Genomic DNA, 19,969 nt, shown 5'->3' with positions numbered 1-19,969 from the left:
AAGTATCCTTTTAGATTCAAATCCATTAAATAAATTCTATTTTTGACTTCCGGTGGTTCCAGCGACGACGAATGGCAGCGTTTTACAAAGCCGCCCGTTCCTGGTCCGTGTAAAAGCCACAGGACTTTGACAATCAGCTGTCCCGCGGTTTGAATCTCCTCCCTGGGAAAAAGGGAGGAGGAGAGCTCTCAGGTAGAGGTAAGAGCTCCCCTGGATCCCTGTTATTTTGGGGATCGGAGGGTAGAGCTCCCTTGGAGCCTGAGCAACTCCGCATTCCAGGGAGACTTCATTCCGAAGCTTTTGGGATGAAGCTAGTTGCCGCTTCCACATCTGCTTTTTTTTCCAGCTGCTTGTGAGTATTTGAAAGCAGACGGAGCAGACCAGGAGAGACTGTGCTCAAGTTTGATGGTGCCTTTAACCTCAGCAAGTTTCCTCTTCCTCTTCTTTTGTTCACTTTCCCTTTAGAAGAAAGGGAAAGTGAAAAGTAAAATGGCGATTGTCTTTCTTGCCTGATTTGCATTACAAAGTAAAACCTGGATACAGATTAACTCTTTAAACACAGAAGTAAGAATTTGGTTTTTATTCTTTCCTCTCTTTTCTTCTCTGTTTTTTTTTCTAAAAGAACTGTGCCTTTTTTTTTTTCAATAAGAATCTTTCTTCTTGGAACTTAAGAAAATGGCTTCAAAACGTCTGCCTCCCGCCCCTAAGGTTCCTATTTCTTCTCCAATGCCTCAGCCTGCATCTCAGAAACCAAAATCACCTCCACCTTCTCCTCCTCCTCCTGCAATTTCTCTTAATGATTTACAAGATGCTTTAAAACAGCATGCCTTGGATATTAAGGAGGAGGTAAAAGATCTTATAATTGCAGAGAGGGCTAATACAGAAGAATTATTGGAGAAAAAGAACAAACAAGTAAGAGACCATATACTTCTGGCCTTTCAGGGCTTAGCCCTGCACATAGAGAGGATTGATGACCAGATGGAAAAGATTACTGAAAATGCAGAAAGGATGGAATTTAGAATGCAGGAGGTAGAGAACAAGATAGAAATTACACAGGATGAACAAATCATTTCACAATACAGAGAGATGGAACATGCATTGCATATCAGAGGCTTGAGAGAGAACCCTCAGGAGGACTTAAAGATGCTTATTGTGAAAGATATTGCTCCTAATATTGGCTGGCGGCCTGAAATAATTGAGAATGAGATAGAAAAATTTTTTAGAGTTAATTCACGGATTGCTAGACAGAGAAATTTACCAAGAGATGTGGTTATTTATTTTTCCAGAAGATCTATTCGTAATGAAATTATACAGGCTTTTTACAAACAAAAGTTTCAAATTGCTGATCAAGATGTGATAATTTTAAAAGAGATACCTCCAAAAATTTTAAGAGCCAGAAAAGATTTTACTTTCTTGTCTGATGAGCTAAAACATCGTCAAATTCAGTTCAGATGGGAGATTCCAAGAGGAATAATAGTAAATTATGAAGGGATACGTCACAGATTAACTACTGTTTCCAAAGCAAGAGATTTTTACCAGTCTATCTTAAAAGTAAGATTGTCACCACCCCCACAAATAAGGATAACGGAAGAGCCTCTTATGGCAGGAGCCTCATCAATGATGGTTATGGAACAAGCTGCACAGAATTTTGACATAAAAGAACAAAGGATGACACGAGCTGCCCATAAACGTAAAGAAAAAGAGCAGTTGCAGAAGAGTGGTGAAAGTTTGGTTGCTACAGAGCCTGTGGGAGGGGCAAGACCCAAAAGATCTTCGACAGCAGATCTGCAGGCCATGCTCCAGAGGCTCCAGGCCAGTGGAGATGGTCAGGTTTCTGACCTGGAATGTTAATGGCTTAAATGTGCCACAGAAACGAAGAAAGATTTTCCATTATTTGAAACAACATAACAATGATTTGATATGTTTGCAGGAGACTCATATAACTTTAAAGGATTCTAAATTCTTGATGAATTCCCGTCTGGGCTCACATTTTATTCCTCCAGCCCCTGGGAAAAAAGGGGGAGTGGTAATTTATGTGAAGAAAACCTTTTCAGCTAAACTAATTGAGGCTGACTCTGAAGGAAGATATCTTTTTGTGGAATTATTATTACAAGGCCGAAAAGTTCTTATTGTTGGACTATATGCTCCCAATCAATAACAGAAACAATTTTATAAATTGCTGCATGGCAAGATATCTCAGTTGGATTATAAATCGGTAATTTTGATGGGTGACTGGAATGGGGTTTTAGACCCAACTATAGACAAAAGAAGTTCCTCTAAAACTTTTATTCAAACTAAACTACCTATGACTTTCTTTGACTTGAAGGAAGAATTGGAGCTTATTGATATTTGGCGAGAAAGGAACACAAGTGATAGAGACTTTACATTTTATTTTGATAGACACCAGTCATTTTCAAGGATTGATTTTTTTTTTTGATTACTAGTGACTTCCTCCCTAGAGTGAGGAAGGTGAAAATTTTTCCCAGAACATTGTCACATCATAGTCCTGTGTGGATGGAGTTATATTCGGAAGATGGGAATAGAAGATCTTGGAGACTGAATGAGAACTTATTTAATCGGGAGGAGTTTGTACAAAAGTGTAAAGAACATTTAAAGGACTTTTTTGCTATAAATATGAATAAGGGGACATCGATGTCTATGGTGTGGGATGCCAGTAAAGCATATATGAGGGGAATTCTGATTCAATTGAATAAAGTTTTTAGGGAAAAAGGGTTACAAAGACGTAGAGAAATAGAAGAAGAGATTAAATCAAAAGAACAAGAGTTGGTTCTTAACCCTACTGATAATAATTTAAAGGTATCCATAAAGATGCTTAAGGAACAATTTAATATGTTGATGGCAGATCAGGTGGCTACCAATCTGTCGTATATGAGACATAATACTTTTTGCAATGCGAATAAGCCTGGGAGGTGGTTGGCTTATCAGTTACGAAAGAAACAGAAAGCTAGAATCATAGAGAAAGTAAAATATAAAAGTACTGAGGTCTTTCAGCAAGATCTGATTAGAAAAAGCTTTTTGGACTTTTACACAAAATTATATTCAAGTGATAATATAAGGGGTTTGGACATAGATAAATATTTACAATCAGTACATTTTCCTAGACTTTCAGAGGAACAACAAAATGGGATGAATAGTTTAATTACTGTGGAGGAAATTGGTTTAGCTATTAAGCAGTTAAAGGTTGGAAAGTCTCCTGGAACAGATGGATTGACTTCTAGGTATTATAAGATCTTATTTGAAGAAATGATAGAGCCATTAAAGGAACTCTTTAATAGTATTTTGTTGGGTATGCAAGTTCCTCCTTCTTGGAAAAGAGCTTTTATATCATTGATTCCGAAGGAAGATCAGGATCTTACAGAGCCTAAGAATTATAGGCCAATTTCATTATTGAATGTTGATTATAAGATCTTTACAAAAATTTTGGCAAATAGACTAATGCAGGTTATGAAAAACTTGATTCATAGTGATCAAGCAGGATTTATAACAGGGAGATACATGAAACATAATGTTAGACAAATTATTAATTTAATTGAGTACTTGGATAAGAATAATCAGATTCCTGTTGCTTTTATCTTTTTGGACGCTGAAAAAGCTTTTGATCAATTGGACTGGCAATTTTTATTCTCTTTGGTAGAGAAAATGAATTTTGGGGATAATTTCTTACATGTACTTAAAGCTATATATCAGCAGCAATCTGCACAAATTGTTGTAAATGGGGGATTGACTGAGAATTTTAATATTCAAAAAGGGACAAGACAAGGATGTCCATTATCCCCATTGTTATTTGTTTTAACATTGGAAATTTTATTGATTCAGATTCGGGAATCAAAGTTAATTAAGGGTGTAAAGATAAGGAAGAATGAGTATAAATTGCGGGCATTTGCGGATGATTTGGTTTTAATTTTGGAACAGCCGAATCAGGCGATTGATGGTTTGTTAGAACTTATAACACAGTATGGGAATGTTTCTGGTTTTAAAGTTAATAATTATAAGACTAAGATATTATCTAAGAATATGTCAGTTAAAGAAAGGGAAAGTTTGATTAAAGCCACAGGTTTTCAGATGGTAAAAAAGGTTAAATATTTGGGAGTATATCTAACTGCTTCAAATGGAAAATTGTATAAGAACAATTATGAACCACTATGGGCAAAAGTCCAAAAGGATTTAAGAGATTGGAAAAAATTGCAATTGTCATTGTTGGGGAGAATTTCAGCTGTAAAAATGAATGTTCTACCAAAGTTTCTTTTTTTGTTTCAGATGATACCTATTCTTAAAAAAGAGGCAAATTTGGAGGAATGGCAAAAGGGTATCAATAATTTTATATGGGCCGGGAAGAAACCAAGGGTTAAATTTAAGATATTACAGGATGCTCGAGAAAGAGGGGGACTTAAGGCACCTAATTTGAAATTATATTATGATGCAGCCGCCCTAACTTGGTTAAGTGATTGGCTTAATTTAACAAATATGGATATTCTTTTTTTGGAAGGTTGGGATTTAATATATGGTTGGCATGCATATTTAATTTTTAATAAGAAAGTTGATCGGACTTTTAAATCACATATTTTGAGGAATGCCTTACTTCGTGTTTGGAAGAAGTATTATTATAGATTAAATTATAAAATACCTATCTGGGGGATTCCCAGACATGCAATTGAGGGAACTTCTAAGGGGACAAATTTTGACAAAATCTCGTATAAAGAATTGTTAATTCGCTCTGGTTCGAATTGGCATTTGAAATCCCTAGATGTACTAAGGCAGCAAAATATTCTACAGTCATGGTTTCAATATTTACAAATAATGGATAGATGGACTGTAGACAAGAAAGAGGGAATAACACTAGAAGATAGACAATTGGTTATTCAGATTAAAAACCAAAATCCGGCTCATATAAAAAGAATATACAATGTTTTATTAGAGTTAGATTCGGAAACAGAATTGGTTAAAGACTGTATGATTAAATGGGCTCAGAATATACAGGAGCCGATCTCATTGGATTTATGGGAGACAATTTGGATAAGAAATGTTAAATTTACACAAGCTCAAAATTTGAGAGAAAATTTTTATAAAATGTTCTATAGTTTTGCAGAAATGGCAAAAATTTCTGCTTATTTAAAGGATCATACACAAGAAAGATATATTATTGTATGGGGAAGGTGGATAGATTATATTTAGAAAAAATATGGAATTAAAAAGTTTTATTTATTTTATGAATGAATTTTAAATATTATAGAGAATTGTTTTATAGGTTATGGAGTTAAAGGTTAATTATGATATTTTTTTCTTTTTCTCTTTTTTCTTTTTCTTTTTTCTTAATTATTATATTTTTTTTTTTATTATTAACCCTGTATTCTGCTTTGGGAAGTGAAGGGAGGGGGGTTGGGGGTTGGAGGGAGGGTAAGGGTTTTTTTTTTTCTACTTTAAAATTTTATTGTATTTTTATAAATGATTGTATGTTTAAAAAATAAAAAAATTTCAATAAAAAATAAATAAATAAATTCTATTTTATTTGTATTTACTGAGAATGTTACCTAAAGAAAAAGATGGAAGCAAGGAAAAAAGGAAAAAGAAAACTAAAATCATGAAAAACAAACACTTCTGATCAAAAGATATTGACAAACACATATCTCTCCTCCCTTTTATCTCTTCCAGAAATATTTTCAACTCTGTATTAAATTCTCATCTTTTGCAGTTATTAAATCCATAAATCTTAATTTTGCTTTTTTTTTTTAGCAAAAAATCAGTAAAGTGTTTTCAGACTTTAAAAAAAGTATTTGCCTTTTTCTTTCTGACCAAACAGATACCTTTGCCATTTCCATAATTCTGACAGTTTTATAATCCCTCTTCCATTGTGCGAATTTCAGTATCTTCCATCTTCGTGCATATAATAATCATGCTGTCACTACCATATATAGTATTTATTTTCCATGAATCTTTTCTAATTCAATAATCCATACGCTTCTATAAAAATGTTCTGGTATCTTTGTTTAGTGATTGTTCAAAGTTACAATGGCACTGGAAAAAATGACTTATGACCATTTTTCACACTTACAACTGTTGCAGCATCCCTATGATCACATGATCAAAATTCAGATGCTTGGCAAATAATTCATATTTATGATGGTTGCAGTGTCCTGGGGTCATGTGATTACCTTTTGCAACCTTCTGACAAGCAAAGTCAATGGGGATGCCAGATTCACTTAACAACCTTGTTACTAACTTAATAACTACAGTGATTTACTTAACAAATGTGGTAAGCAAAGTTAAAATAGGCAAGAAAATGGTAAGTGAGCACCTGTCCACCCTAGATGACTTCAAATCACCAGGACCAGATGGACTACATCCCAAGGTTCTCAAAGAACTGGCAGATTAATCTCAGAACTATTGAACTATATCTTTCAAAGATCCTGGAGCACTGGGGAACTACCAGAGGACTGGAAAAGAGCTGATGTAATTCCCATCTTCAAAAAGGGAAAAAAAATGGATCCAGGAAACTACAAACCTATCAGCCTGACCTCAATAACTGGGAAGATCTTGGAAAAGATAATCAAGCAAAAAATTAGTGAACACGTAGAGACAAACTAAGTCATTACCAAAAGCCAACATGGGTTTGTCAAAAACAGATCATGCCAGACAAATCAAATCTTATTGCATTCTTTGACCAGGTGACAGAATTAGTGGACCAGAGGAATGCTGTGGATATAATTTACTTGGACTTCAGTAAGGCATTTGATAAAGTAGACCATAACCTACTACTTGATAAGATAGAAAAATGTGGGTTAGACAGCATCAACACCAGATGAATTCGTAGATGGCTGACCGGCCGTCCTCAGTGTGTGGTCCTCAATGGAACTGCATTTACATGGAGATTATATTGTTAAAATGAAAAAGAGCTCTCCATTGTGTTTCTTATTATATACACAAATTATGAGGACTGGAAACTCAGCTCATATTTTTTTCCTGATTCCTCTTGACTGCCCAGCTTAGGTTGATGTATTCACAAATGCTAAGGTTGGTTTCCCCCCTCTGTGCAATCAGAATATCAGGTGGGCCATAAATTCTTGCCTATGCCCATGGCCATAGGATCTCACTTGCCTAGCCACTTCATGAATATACATGTGTCCCAGCCCAAGGCACATATTTGAGTGGTCTGACGCTGCCTAGCAAATGATACTGTGGCCCCATATTCAAATTGTTTTTGGCACCTTGTAATCTCTGTAAAGGCAGAGAACTAACTTCAGTACAATAGAGAGTGCACATTTTTGATTCACCTGGCCCTGGTCCCAGCTACCTGGAATTAATTTACTCTCTGATTCAAAAATAGGAAGGAGCCTAGGATCACATGTTCAGACACACCAATTTATTAAAGCTTTGATGAAGTTGAACACAGGATTCAAAACAAGGACAAACTAATATTGGACTATTGAAAAGCTGGGAAGAATATGGCCTTCTCATATCTGCTAAAGAAGTAATTCAGCGCAATCCAAACTCTCGGTTCTTGAAAAACGAGGATGAAAAGATATAAAGAAGTATAAAAATAAATTTACGAGTTTTGAAGATCTTTAATAATGGATCACAGTGAACTAAGCAAATGTGTGCTTAGGACTGGAGACGTGTCAATGCAATTTTGGATAAGGTATCCTGAAGGGAAGAGAGAGAATGGTCTTGCTCTTCTCAGTTGTTTCTCTACAGACATCATTTTAGGGGAAAATGTAGTTTATAATGATGCTGGACCCCATCTCTCTGTGTAGGAAAAGGATCCTGTCTCATTCTACCTTCACTAGAAAGAGATTTTCATTTTAAAAAAATCTAAAATACACATTTATTTCAAGACCTGTCATGTAAGTCAGGAGAGTTTTCAAAAAGTTTTCTCCCTATTCTTTAAATCAGGGGTGTCAAACTGCCGGCTCACGGGCTGGACACGTCATCCGGAAGCCACGCCCACCCCATTGCCAGCAATGGCAAAACCGTCCTGATACGTTGCGTGACGTCACGTGATGTCGCGAGTTTGACATGTCTGCTTTAAATGCTCTTTTAGATGTTTTCAGAGATCAGAATGCTGAAATTTATTTTGTAACAATATGTTATTTTTAAAAATTCTATTTTATCCTCTTAATGTTTTTTTTTTCAAAATAGAAAAAGAAAGAAACAAGAAAAGAAAAATTCCATGAACAAAGGAAAAGAGGAACCAGGGCTTTCTGAAAACTGCTCTTTCATTAGGAAGGAACACTCCACCCTTCACTCCTGGAGATTATTATGGAAATATTATAGAGTCAAACCCTTTCAATTATACTGTTGGTTACATACCTTAAAAAGGGGATAAGATAGTCAGTTTCAGGTCATCAGAAAGTACTTTTCTAGATCAGCTGTCCAACATGTACAGCAGTGCAATGTACGTGATGCTTTTTGTTCCCTAAGAACTCAAGCTTAGAAATAGTTGGAAGGGAGCTATCCCAAAGTAGATTTACAGGAGCAATAACAGAGAATCCTCATTTAGTGACTACCTTGTACAGCAACAGTTCACAGTTACATGGTGATGAAAAAGGAACTTTGTAACCAATCCTCACGTTTATAACCTTCACAGGTCTCTAAAGCAAAGGAAAATTGGAGAACATAATAAACATAGTCAAAGTTTCAGTTGGAGACTGCTTTGCTTAACAACCAGTGGCAGTCGCAATGATGATGGCTAAATGAAGACTATCTGTATAGCTAAGCAGATTGCTATTCCAGGCCACATCATCTTTTTTCCATAATTTATTTTTGTTTATTCAAAGAAGATTAAAATACAAAACACCAAAATATTTTAAAAGGCCAAAAGAATAAAAAAACCCAACCCAAAAATAAATAAAAAGTGTCTTATTAACACATATACCATTCTCCCTAGTTGAACACTGATTAATATAGTAATGTTGGTTTGCTACCCTTTGCGAAACAGGCCAAAAGAATTTTAAACTGTGAAACTACTAAATCTACTTGTCAATTGTTAGCATGTCATATAAGTTATATAATAACAAAATAGTTAACAGAAAAAGCAATAATATATGAAATATATATTAATATATAAAAATAAAAGTATAAAAGTAATAAAATTGTGAATCTGAAAAAAACAAGACTGAAATTCAAAAAAATCTCTGTTAACTTATTGTAATCAACTCATAGAAAATTTACCACCACTTCAATCCCAAATCATCGGAAATATTAACCCTAATTGGTCCTGGATCAAATATCCATGTTTGTTTCTTTATATCATCTCTGGTCATATATCACTTTTTTCGGCACTATTGAACAATTGCTAAATTGTTAGTCGAGGACTAATCTGGATGCAGCACAAGGTTGCTCATGTAATCTAAGACATACAGAGGAAGAGACTTACAACTTTTAGCAATTGTTCAGTAATGTTAAAAAAAGGTGATATATGAACACTCTTGACGTTATGACCATTGCAGTGTCCCTGTGTTCGCATAATCAAAATTCAGGACCTTAGCAACAGTGGTTGCAGCATCTTGGGGGATCACATGATTGTCACTTGCAACATTCCCAAATGGCTTCCAACAAGCCAAATTAACGGGGAAGCCAGATTTACTTAACAACCATGCGCTTCACTTAATGATTGCAGTGATTCGCTTAATGACTATGGCCAAAAGTTGCAAAATCTGAAATGGAAGTTTGGTCATGATTGTGGTTGTAAGAAAGGACCAGCCGTAAGATGAAAAGCTCTTTTTATGCTATAAAGTCTAAAAACAGGCTTGGGCTGCTTCAGCAGTAGGCTGTTGATAAGATGGAAACTGCAGTATTAGATTGAGTCTCAGGTCAAAGAGATGCAATCTTTGCTGTTGTTTTTACTTAATGCATTTATTGATATAGGTGAGAGGAATGCTTGAAATGAGTTGATTGGGGATATGAATATTTGGGTACTTTTGTATCTAGATAATGCTATGTTGTTGCCTAAGAATTCTAGTGATTTACAGCAAAGACTAGATTTTGTGATGCAATGAAGTGAATGGATCTGAAAATTAATATATTGCAAGCAATTGAATTTGACAGAAAATAAAATAAGTTATTGCAAATAAAATATACGCAGCAGAAAATTATAGTAAGTAGATGATTTATTTATAGTGAAATCTTGATTTTACTTAGCCATTTTAATAGACTTTGAATCAGCAACCACTTTTCCATTAGGATATCCCCCCCAGAGTTGATGTCAAAAGTAATCTGGACAAGACAGTTTTATTTATTCAAACTTATTTTAATTATACAACATCCATTGTGATTTATGTAATTTGTGTAGCGGTGAAAAATAATGCAATTGCACATTTTGCATATATTAATACTAGATTGTACTTCCATATTTAATATATAATAAATACCTTCTCCCCATAAATGTTTTTTTAAACTAAAAATGACTGTTATCTTGGAAGTATATTTATAAATTATGGGGAAATGAATGGAGAAATCTTAAGATATAGTGGGTGGAACTCTGTTGCATCAAATTAACGCTTATAAAAGAAAAAAATGGCTGTGTAAGAATGTTTTTGTTATATGGAAATGAGTGTTAGATATTATCAAGAGAAATAAAATAACTTGAAACTGGGAATGAGTTACTTAAGAAATGTGGGAGGTAGAACAAGAAAAGATGGGGTCAAGAAGGAATGGGTGCTTATTAATACAAAAAATAGTGATCAGTGCTGAAGGAAACAAATTGAAGTAGCTTGTCAGGCTTCCCAGCATACTGTTTCTGATAAAACAAGATTTGGAATCAAATCAATCCATTCCAGATAGAAAATCACAACAAAGTATATTTTGGAATAAGCAGATCTTTTAAAAAAACAGACAATGCCTTTTAAAATTCAGTCCTTCAAAATCAATATATTTCAAATACCCTGCTGAGAAATGAGGATGTGTGTCTCAGACAGAGCAGCTGGGAGGAATTATTACAGGAAATCAATAGGAAGTTATTGAAATGAACCATCAAGTTAAATTGAGTTCATTATATTTCCTAAAGAAACAGTTACTGTACAACTGTTTTATTGCATGTCATGAATCTGGGGGAGGATTATATTGAGGCATTGAATTATACTTGGGAACATGTATGTTGATTTTGGTTATGCTTTCAATAATTGGATAGTGACACAGGAAGTGTTGGGTTTTTTTAAAGGATCTGAGAAGTTCCTGCTTGGCTTGGAAAGGCTTGGATGGATACCAGAGTTCCACGATTGAATTGCACATTGAATTCCAGAAACCAAAACCCCCTCTTCCACCCACATTTATTTCAAAGCAGTTTATTATATTGCCATCCTGCTCTGCATTTTTAAATCTTTTCAAAATGGCATGCAATGAAAGAGGGTAATGACCTCTTGGATTTCTGAGTCTCAACTGCTAAAAGCCACATTCCATTTTTCCAGGAAAAATACATTTTAATTATATATAATAGGAAAAGCTGCATGCTATAAGGAATAGCAAAAGTTAGTTTCCTAACCCAGACAAGCCATTTCCATGCACGTAAGTTCTCATATTTTCCTTATTTTGAAAAACAGGTATTTTAGCAGTTGGCAGCATATAAAGTTAATATTTTCATATTCACTCATTATAAGAAATGAGTAACCTAAATATGGGGTGGAAACCCCGCTATTGTAATTTGGTATTGCATGATGTAATACAGTAGCCTTACTGTAGGTTGTTCAGCAAATTAGAGTTAAAATCTTTGCTTGCACAATATGTGACTTGAGTCAGTATTGATGTTACTTCTGCTAAAAAACATATAGGGCTGTTTATGTTCATTTTAATATGCTTTAGGCCAGGGGTAGGCAACCTTGGCTCTTTTATGACTTGTGGACTTCAACTCCCAGAATTCCTGAGCCAGCATGGCTCAGCTTGGAAACCTCTCTCCCCTCAGCATGGCTGGCTCAGGAATTCTGGGAGTTGAAGTCCACAAGTCCTAAAAGAGCCAAGGTTGCCTACCCTTGCTTTAGGCCCTCACAATGGAACTCAGCAGCCTGTACACACTAGACAATTTTTTTCTTGAACCTCAGAAAGTTTGAGAATTACCCCATGTTCTTTAGGCTCATTGTGGCTGTCCTAGGAGTTAGGAATTTACTTAAAAAAAGAAAAATAGCTAAGATTCTCAAGATATTATTTGCTCAGTGATTGCTTAGTAATAATATATATGGACTACTTGGCTTGTCTGCATTTTAAATTTTTTATTTTACAGTTTGAAATTAAAATTTTAAACCCCGTCAACTTAATTCAGATTTCCCAAAATGAACCAATATATTTTGCGAAGGTTTAGTCCTAAGAAAGCATAATCCATATCTACATGGTGTGTTGGCATCACTCTCATTTGTTCTCCAGTAGTGTTGTCTTGGACAACTGAACTGATTTCCTTCTAGTTTTGTCACCCCAAACTTCCAGTTGAAAAATCTCTGTTTTGTGATTTGGAATGACAAAGCTGGATCTGCGGGGCCTGGAGTCTGTAAATTTCCTGTTGGCAGGAAAGCACACCAATTCCTACCTTCTGCAGTTCTGGTGACTTTGGAGTCCCATAGTTCCTTTGCGTTGGATTTCAGAGCTAAACAGTTTATTTTCTCTTCTTTTCTTACGAAACTAATGCCAGAAGCCAAGGACATTGTGATGGGAGAGAGCAGGAATTACAGGCCAGTTTAGTTGGCTGGTGGGAGCTGGGGCTGGCCAGGGGTATGCCCACAATAGTTGTGTTGAATAATTGGTCATTATGAGGAATTTGAGAATCTTTGGAAGTTGCAGCTATGATCAAAGCAACCAGGTATATTTCACTTGCCAATTAGATAGAAATCCTATTGAGAGAAGCTTCATGATAAAATGCCTCCTTTCTTCCTCTTCTCAGTTTGCACAGGGACAGATATGAAACTGCAGCAACCCTCCAGTCCAGAAAACCACCCAGACACCCTCCGTAGGCTCTATGAATACTGTCAAGTTGTACAGGGCAATCTGGAGATCACATACCTACCAGCAGATGTGGATACGTCCTTTCTCAAAGTAGGTACAGTATAAGTGTGAAAAATGATAGCGCTTCCAAACTTTTTGTTTTATTGGCTTGGGAATGGAAAGGAAAAATGCTACATGCTTCCACTTGGCTGCCCCTTAGAATTTAAAAAGGTGACATTTATGACTGGAAGTTACAAAACATTGTCTACTAGTATTGCTCCAAATTTTCACAACATTTAGTAAAGTATTGTTAAAATTAATTTAGTTGTGCATATTTTTTTTTCTCCCTAAAAGAGCCTTAGTAGTTTTGAGTTTCATGAGCAGAGAATCAAGATAGCAAGATATTATTTTGGATCCTGAGAATTTGAATTTAATTGCTTATGCTGGGTTCAGACTTTATATTAAAGTAGTCCATAAGCTAGTTTAGTCTCTGTGATATGCTAAGCTATAATGAAATTTGTTATTCAATATTAGTTAGAAATTAAATTAGGCAAATCATTGTTAAACAAAACATGCCGAAGCATAGTATGTGAACCTAGTCTTTATGTCAAACTCTAAATCACAATTTACAAACCAGAAAAGATGGCTTTAAGTAACACCTACAAGCTTAGAATAAAAAAGAGTATCTGGAAACAAAGATATAGACCGGTATAGGTAAAAGGTGAATGAAACGTGTAAATCTGAATCATCTACCACTTTTTCACTATATCCACTAATGCTGAATGCACATATTAAACTCATTATTTACATTAATCATGGTTTTATCAATAAGCCACAGTTTTAGCAGTATGTCTGATTGCTTCATAACCCACAATCTTAATGATTAGGGTTTGGTAACACGTCGATCCTTACTCTGAATATATATTAGGGCTTACTCCACTAAGCCCAAATACAGTGCAGTAAGTCCAAATATGTATTTGGGTAAGGCCCGACATGTTCCTCAAACCTAGCTATTGCAATTTACAAATTGTGGGTTATGAAGAAATAACTATATGTTGTACACATAGAACAGTGTAACTGCAAGCTTTCTGTTCTCTGTGAGCATTATACTGTGGTTTGGCTCAGGGAAGATTTGGGTTTGTTGGGTCAGGGAATCTGGTCTTCCAACTATTGTAGTTAAGTTTTCATCTGACCCTGCCAATATAGTAGAGTTCAAAGAGGGTATTATAGCCCATCAAGTCTGGAGGACCATATTTCCATCATGTTTTTACCTGGGTGATATTTTGCAAATCCAAGAGTCATGAAACTTTTCTTATTTCATTTGTTTCTCTCTGCTTCTCAGGACATCAGAGAAGTCCAGGGCTATGTGTTAATAGCCAAGAATCACATGCACCATTTGCACCTGAACAGCCTCTTGATCATTCGTGGGACCCAGCTCTATGAGGAGAAGTATGCACTGGCTGTCCTAGACAATGCTGATTCCAGTGGAGATGTGGGGCTGCAGGAACTGGGCATATTGAAACTAACAGGTGTGTTAAGATGGGCTGGATAATTTCTCAGAAAGACGGCAACAGATATGCAGGAGACAGTGTTGGAAGCTATGCACTCTGGGTTGGATCCAGACAAAATTATCTGCATTTAAAACATAAAGGCAGGAAGCACTGTTGGTGGATTGCTTAGCAGGATGTGTGAACTGGAATCTTTGGTGGACTCTAACAAATCAAAGATTCCAGTTCACCTATGTTTAATAAGCCTTAACTAGTGTAAATATTCCTATTGTTAGGAGAAGCCAAAAGTCATTACTATTGCTGTGCTAATCAGCCCTAAAGTATACTGCAATGTTTATTTATTAATATTTTATGAAGCTGCCACTATTAAAAAAAAATAGCTTTAGGAGCAACTCCAGTTCGGTAAAAATACTATAGTATTTCTGCTCGGCAGCTGAAACCATTTATATTTGACTCAGGTCTAAAAAAAAAATCACACTAAAGTTATTATTTCCATTTAAAACCCTGAAGTTCTGTGGGAAAGTTGTATTCCTATTTGTAGAAATAAGAGGTATGCAAATCTTCTCAAATCTGTAAAGTTAACCCAGATCATAATGCCCAGCTGATATCAGAATGATTGTTTTGACTTGCAGGGACTGTCCTGAATTCAGAATGCTTCTAGACTTGCTGGAACACTCTATTTGAACTCCAAATTATGTGTTTAGAATGTGAAATAATGTGAATTTGCTCACCGCTAGAAGAATTGACGAATGTATTTCTTAGTGTCCAAACTCATACCAACAAGTTTTAGCAGCTCCATCACTCTAAACGGTTCCATAGTTCTATTTACAATAAATTCATTGCACAAAATATGAACAAAAATTTTGTTGTTGGTGTCGTGATTGATTGATGGTTTGATCCTATATCCCCACACAAACATAGTGCCTTGAAGAGTTAGAAGATTTAGCATCCTATTTCAACCTGAAGTATAAGGTATGATGTTTATTGCTTGAATCTTGCTTGTGCCATGAACTTGACATTGCTTATGCCATGAAATTACAAGTATGCCTTAGGCATACTTTCCTCAGCATAGATATTTTGAAATCATAATGTGCCAAACTCTCAGCTGGTAGCAACCTCTACCTCGAACTAACTTTAGGAAGTGTAACACAGTTTTATCCACAGTTTATAATACAGATCCAGCTCAGTTGTGACAACAGATTGAACTTTCTAGTAGACAGAATATGTGATTTTAAAATAATGAACAAAAACAGATTGTTAATGCATTTCCCTTTGCTATCCCTTCCGAAAATTTCCTCCTGTTTGCTTTCAGAGATCTTAAAAGGTAGTGTGATTATAGAGAGGAACCCCCAGCTGTGCTTCCAGGAGACCATACATTGGGAAGCTATCTTCCATAAATATAACTGGCAAAAATATACTGAGATCAGCAGCCATCGCCGTAGGAACTGTAAGCATAATTGGTTAAGCTCTGGGCTTCAGGGAAATTATGTGCAGAAGTAAATCCTTGTTTTTAATGATGCTAGGGAATTATTTCATATCTACTTGTTTCTTCTGAGTAAAGTTCAAAATTTTGATTTTTCATTGGTGCCATTTTATTCTCTGGTAAAATAATAAGATTAAATGAATTTTATAGCTTCCATTAGTAATACAAGTCGGCTTATGTTTCCTCTTATGTGAGGCTAATTCTGAAGTTCCTGAATATCATATCTCTGCTTGTAGTTTTTGTCATTTGTACATACAGCATGCCCATAATAACTGGAATAACAAATAGAACAAAGATTTATAAATCCTGCACTTTATCCCTGCACTTGATTACTCTTTCCTCATTTTATGCTTCTCTATAAGCCTTTCTGCTATCTGTGGAGGTTGGATGAATGAACCATATTCTTTTATTATCAGCTTCCAGGTAGTGCTTGGCTTGCAACAGCAATTACGACTGGAATTGCTGTCTGTAAGTGATGCAGTCATAAAGCATGATATCACATGACCATGTCATTTAGCAATGGCAATTCCAGTAATCTCGGTTGCCCTATTAAGTGAGGACTACTTAGGTCAATAAGAGAGAATCTCACGTGACTGCGATTTTCTGCTGGTTTCCCCATTGTCTTTGCTTGTGGGAAGCTAGCAGAGAATGTCATGACCATGTGACTGTGGGGACACTGTGACACCAGAACTGTGAGGAACCATTATAAGCATAATTTCTTAAGTGCTGTTGTAACTTTGAATGGTTGCCAAACAAATGATTGTTAACCCAAAGACTACCTCTATTTCCCTTCCCATTTCTCTACAGTATGTCCTCAGTTCATCTATTCAAAATGTTAGAATGAAAACCAACTCCACCATCAGCATTCTAGGAATTCCCCACTTCTGTCCTGGCTGATGTCATTTTGTTGTCCTAATAAACCAGTGTGCAGTATCTACGTTTTTAGATATTAGAGAGCTGTCTGGATTCTATGCTCAAATTGTTAAAGTTCACATGATGAAAAGCCAAATTCTGCATTCAGTGTTATATAAGCAAATTTAAATAGTTTTTTATAATGCCTTCTGCAGTATTTTCTTCTTTGTGTGATACTTTTTGGTTTATTCACAAGGAACAGTGGAGCTCTGCTCTTCTCCATCGACAATCATATTCAGCTGTTTCTGTCATTCGACACTTCAGTAAATGTGTCTTACACATACCCTGCTTGCTATTACAAACATAAGGGCTAGAAACTTAGTTTAAAAAATGAAGGCAGATATTCTTAGGAAATTGAATCCAGTACAACTGCATTCTGTGTCCTGGCAAAATTACAACATACACAACTCTTTGCCAAGTTCATTTTTGCTGTCCTCCCAGCTGAGCACATCTGGTATCTCACAGTTGTTACCACTCCAATTTTGCATATTTCTTCCTCCTAGATGTAAGATTTTTAATTTTTTCTTTCCCACTAGGCCCTGACTGCAGCCAAATCTGCCCACATAATAACCACTGCTGGGGAGAAGCCAAAGGGAGCTGTCAAATATGTAAGAAGGAATATCACTGCTTGGGATATGAGGGGAAAAATGCAAACTCTCTAATGCATGCAAGGAAATGGCTGGAGAAAGTCTATTTTAAAAATCCAGGATCCTAGGGCTAAAAAATACAGAACTTGAAATATGTTACTGAATGGATCTTAAAGTGTTAAGGGGCTGTATAGTGCTTGAGTCTAAATCAAAGATTCAATCCAGCGCAGGAAGACTACTGTCCCTCTGGATAATTGGCTCCACTATCAAGTTACTATTAGGAAGGTTTTTCTAAGATTTAAATCTTCTTGTAATATATTAGTGTTCTGGGCTCTGGAATGATAGAGAACAAATATTGAACAATTTCTGTATGATACCTCTTCAGATAACTAAAGTATGTTATTATATTCTCCTCTTCCCCACCATCCTTTATTTTCAAGTTGAAACATTCTTGTTGTGCTTCTTAGAATTTGTTTCCCAGTCAGCATGTGAATTTGGTAGTCATAACCCCAAGACAGTGGGAGAAAGTTGCTTTAGAGGGTGAAAGGGTTCCATTATTTTGGAGGGAGCTGTGCTTCTGCCTAATGCTGTACTGGCTGCCTTGGAGTTCATCTTTTTCTATTCTCTCAATTATTTTCCCTCTGGTCAAAGCTTTCTGATCTGTTCTAGCTGTTCCTGATTGTCCCTAATAACCTGAGGGCCATTCCTGCTCAGCCTGTGGTTTCCACAGTGGGTATCAGCAGCAGGTCTCTCTAGCCTCTTTCATCCTCCAGTTGCTTCTGGCTCAAGATAATACTGGACTGAAGTCCTTTCTTCCTGCAAGGTATCCAAGAGCAGGGACCTCTACTTGTGTGGGAGACAAGTAGAATGACTGGTTTCTTCATTTTTGGCTCTCCGACAGTGACAAGTACAATCTGTGCCAGCAGCTGCCCGAGGTGCAAAGGAGGACACCCAACAGATTGTTGCCATGAGCAGTGTGCAGCAGGCTGCACAGGACCCAAACATTCAGACTGCCTGGTGAGTGGAGAACCTTTCTGGAGGCTTTTCCCCCAGCCTTGAGATGTCTACTTCATTGAACAGATTGCCACTTTCTCATTGCAGCAAAATTGACTTTTGTTAATTTATACCCACCAGTATTCCTGCAAGGAGCTAAACTTAACCTCCCCTAGCATATAGCTAAACACATCTGTAAAACTGTCGGTTAGATTGGCTTTGACCAAAAGAATATGAATCCAATAGTGGAGGTTATAGCCAGAAAACATTGGAGTTACGTTCACTGACTTTTAAAAGCCCATACTGTGAGAAAATCTGTTGAGTTCTTCCTTTGTTCTTCACTTTAGTGGCTGGATTCCTACATTATACTAAGTCAAGGCTTGTTGAACCTAATGGTATTAGGATTGGTGAAGCTTAAGTTGAAGCCTCCTCAATCAATGGGGAGACTGACTATGGACCAGTCCCTCTTAGTCCATCCTCATAGAGTGCAGTGTGCTGTGTTTGCATATTGTCAATAAAGCAGCTGTTACAAAGATACAATAATATTTGGATGCTTCCTTTGGCAAGCAAGGTTTAGAGTATTTCTGCTAACCAGATCAATGTTAAAACAATATTTATATTAATGTGCTATTAAAATGGGTCTTGCTGTCTTTCCCTGATGCAAATAAATGAATAGGGCAGGACATCTCCTGTACCGTTCCTTGAATTTTGCCTGCTTCCTTTTGTTTTTTTAAGTGTTTCTTCCTTCTGTTTTTCCAGGCCTGCCTACACTTCAACCACAGTGGCATATGTGAATTGCACTGTCCACCTTTAATGAATTACAATCCAGATACTTTTGAAATTATGCACAACCCAAATGGACGCTACACTTTTGGAGCAAGTTGTGTCCCTCATTGTCCTTGTAAGCCTCTGCTTGGGGAGAGGGGCAGATAGTTGGGCTGTAGATACTTCCAGTCACTTCCAACCATTTGATATACCAGTATGTGGGATTCCTCACTTCTTTTGGAGCATTCAGACTCTCATACAGTTATCAAGATGAATTATAGCCTTACTTTTTTCTTCACCCGCTAAATTTCTGCGCACTGAGTTTTTAAAAATGGTTTTCTCATATCTCATGACAGATAATTACTTGGCGGCAGAGGTAGGCTCTTGCACTCTGGTGTGTCCCCAGAACAGTCAAGAAGTGAGCATAGGTGCCATGCAGAAATGTGAGAAATGTGACAGTTCCTGCCCAGAAGGTAAGAAGTGTAAAAGGATTCTCCATTTTTCTGGATGCAGCAAAATGTTATCTATCTGGATTCTCCTCGACTTTCTATCTCTATCTTGACAGAGCCATGGAAATAATGTATGGGTTTTGGCTTTATGCTTGTCCAACTCCAGGCACCTTGGCTTGGTTGTAAATTTCTTAGTCTCCGTGTGTGGCATTTACTCTTATTGTACTGGAGTTCGGTTATCTCAGTCATTTGCTACTGTCTGTGGAATGCAGGGGATTCACTTCCATATTGTTATGCCTTCCCAAAAGGCCAATCTACCTGTTCTTCACTGGTGGTAAAATTCAGAAGTTCACA

At 36.4% G+C, this 19,969-nt stretch overlaps 1 protein-coding gene across 2 annotated transcripts in view; it reads left to right on the top strand.

Moving 5' to 3' along the window:
- ERBB2 (erb-b2 receptor tyrosine kinase 2) overlaps positions 1–19,969 on the top strand; it is a 70,578-nt gene that overhangs the window by 17,132 nt on the left and 33,477 nt on the right. The window contains exons 2-8 of one of the 2 annotated variants that reach the window (XM_039359118.1): positions 12,878–13,029; positions 14,261–14,447; positions 15,739–15,873; positions 17,358–17,429; positions 18,310–18,425; positions 19,161–19,302; positions 19,523–19,639. In XM_039359118.1, the coding sequence (XP_039215052.1) occupies positions 12,878–13,029; positions 14,261–14,447; positions 15,739–15,873; positions 17,358–17,429; positions 18,310–18,425; positions 19,161–19,302; positions 19,523–19,639 (921 nt within the window). The remainder of the gene's footprint in view (positions 1–12,877; positions 13,030–14,260; positions 14,448–15,738; positions 15,874–17,357; positions 17,430–18,309; positions 18,426–19,160; positions 19,303–19,522; positions 19,640–19,969) is intronic. The other variant, XM_039359119.1, reaches the window with a different exon arrangement.

The sequence above is a fragment of the Crotalus tigris genome, unplaced genomic scaffold (genome assembly GCF_016545835.1).
Source record: "Crotalus tigris isolate CLP2741 ecotype Arizona unplaced genomic scaffold, ASM1654583v1 scf7180000019068.10715455, whole genome shotgun sequence".
Taxonomy (NCBI): Eukaryota; Metazoa; Chordata; class Lepidosauria; order Squamata; family Viperidae; genus Crotalus; species Crotalus tigris.
Note: the sequence above shows the minus strand (reverse complement) of the source record. Positions and strands in the feature narration are given on the sequence as shown.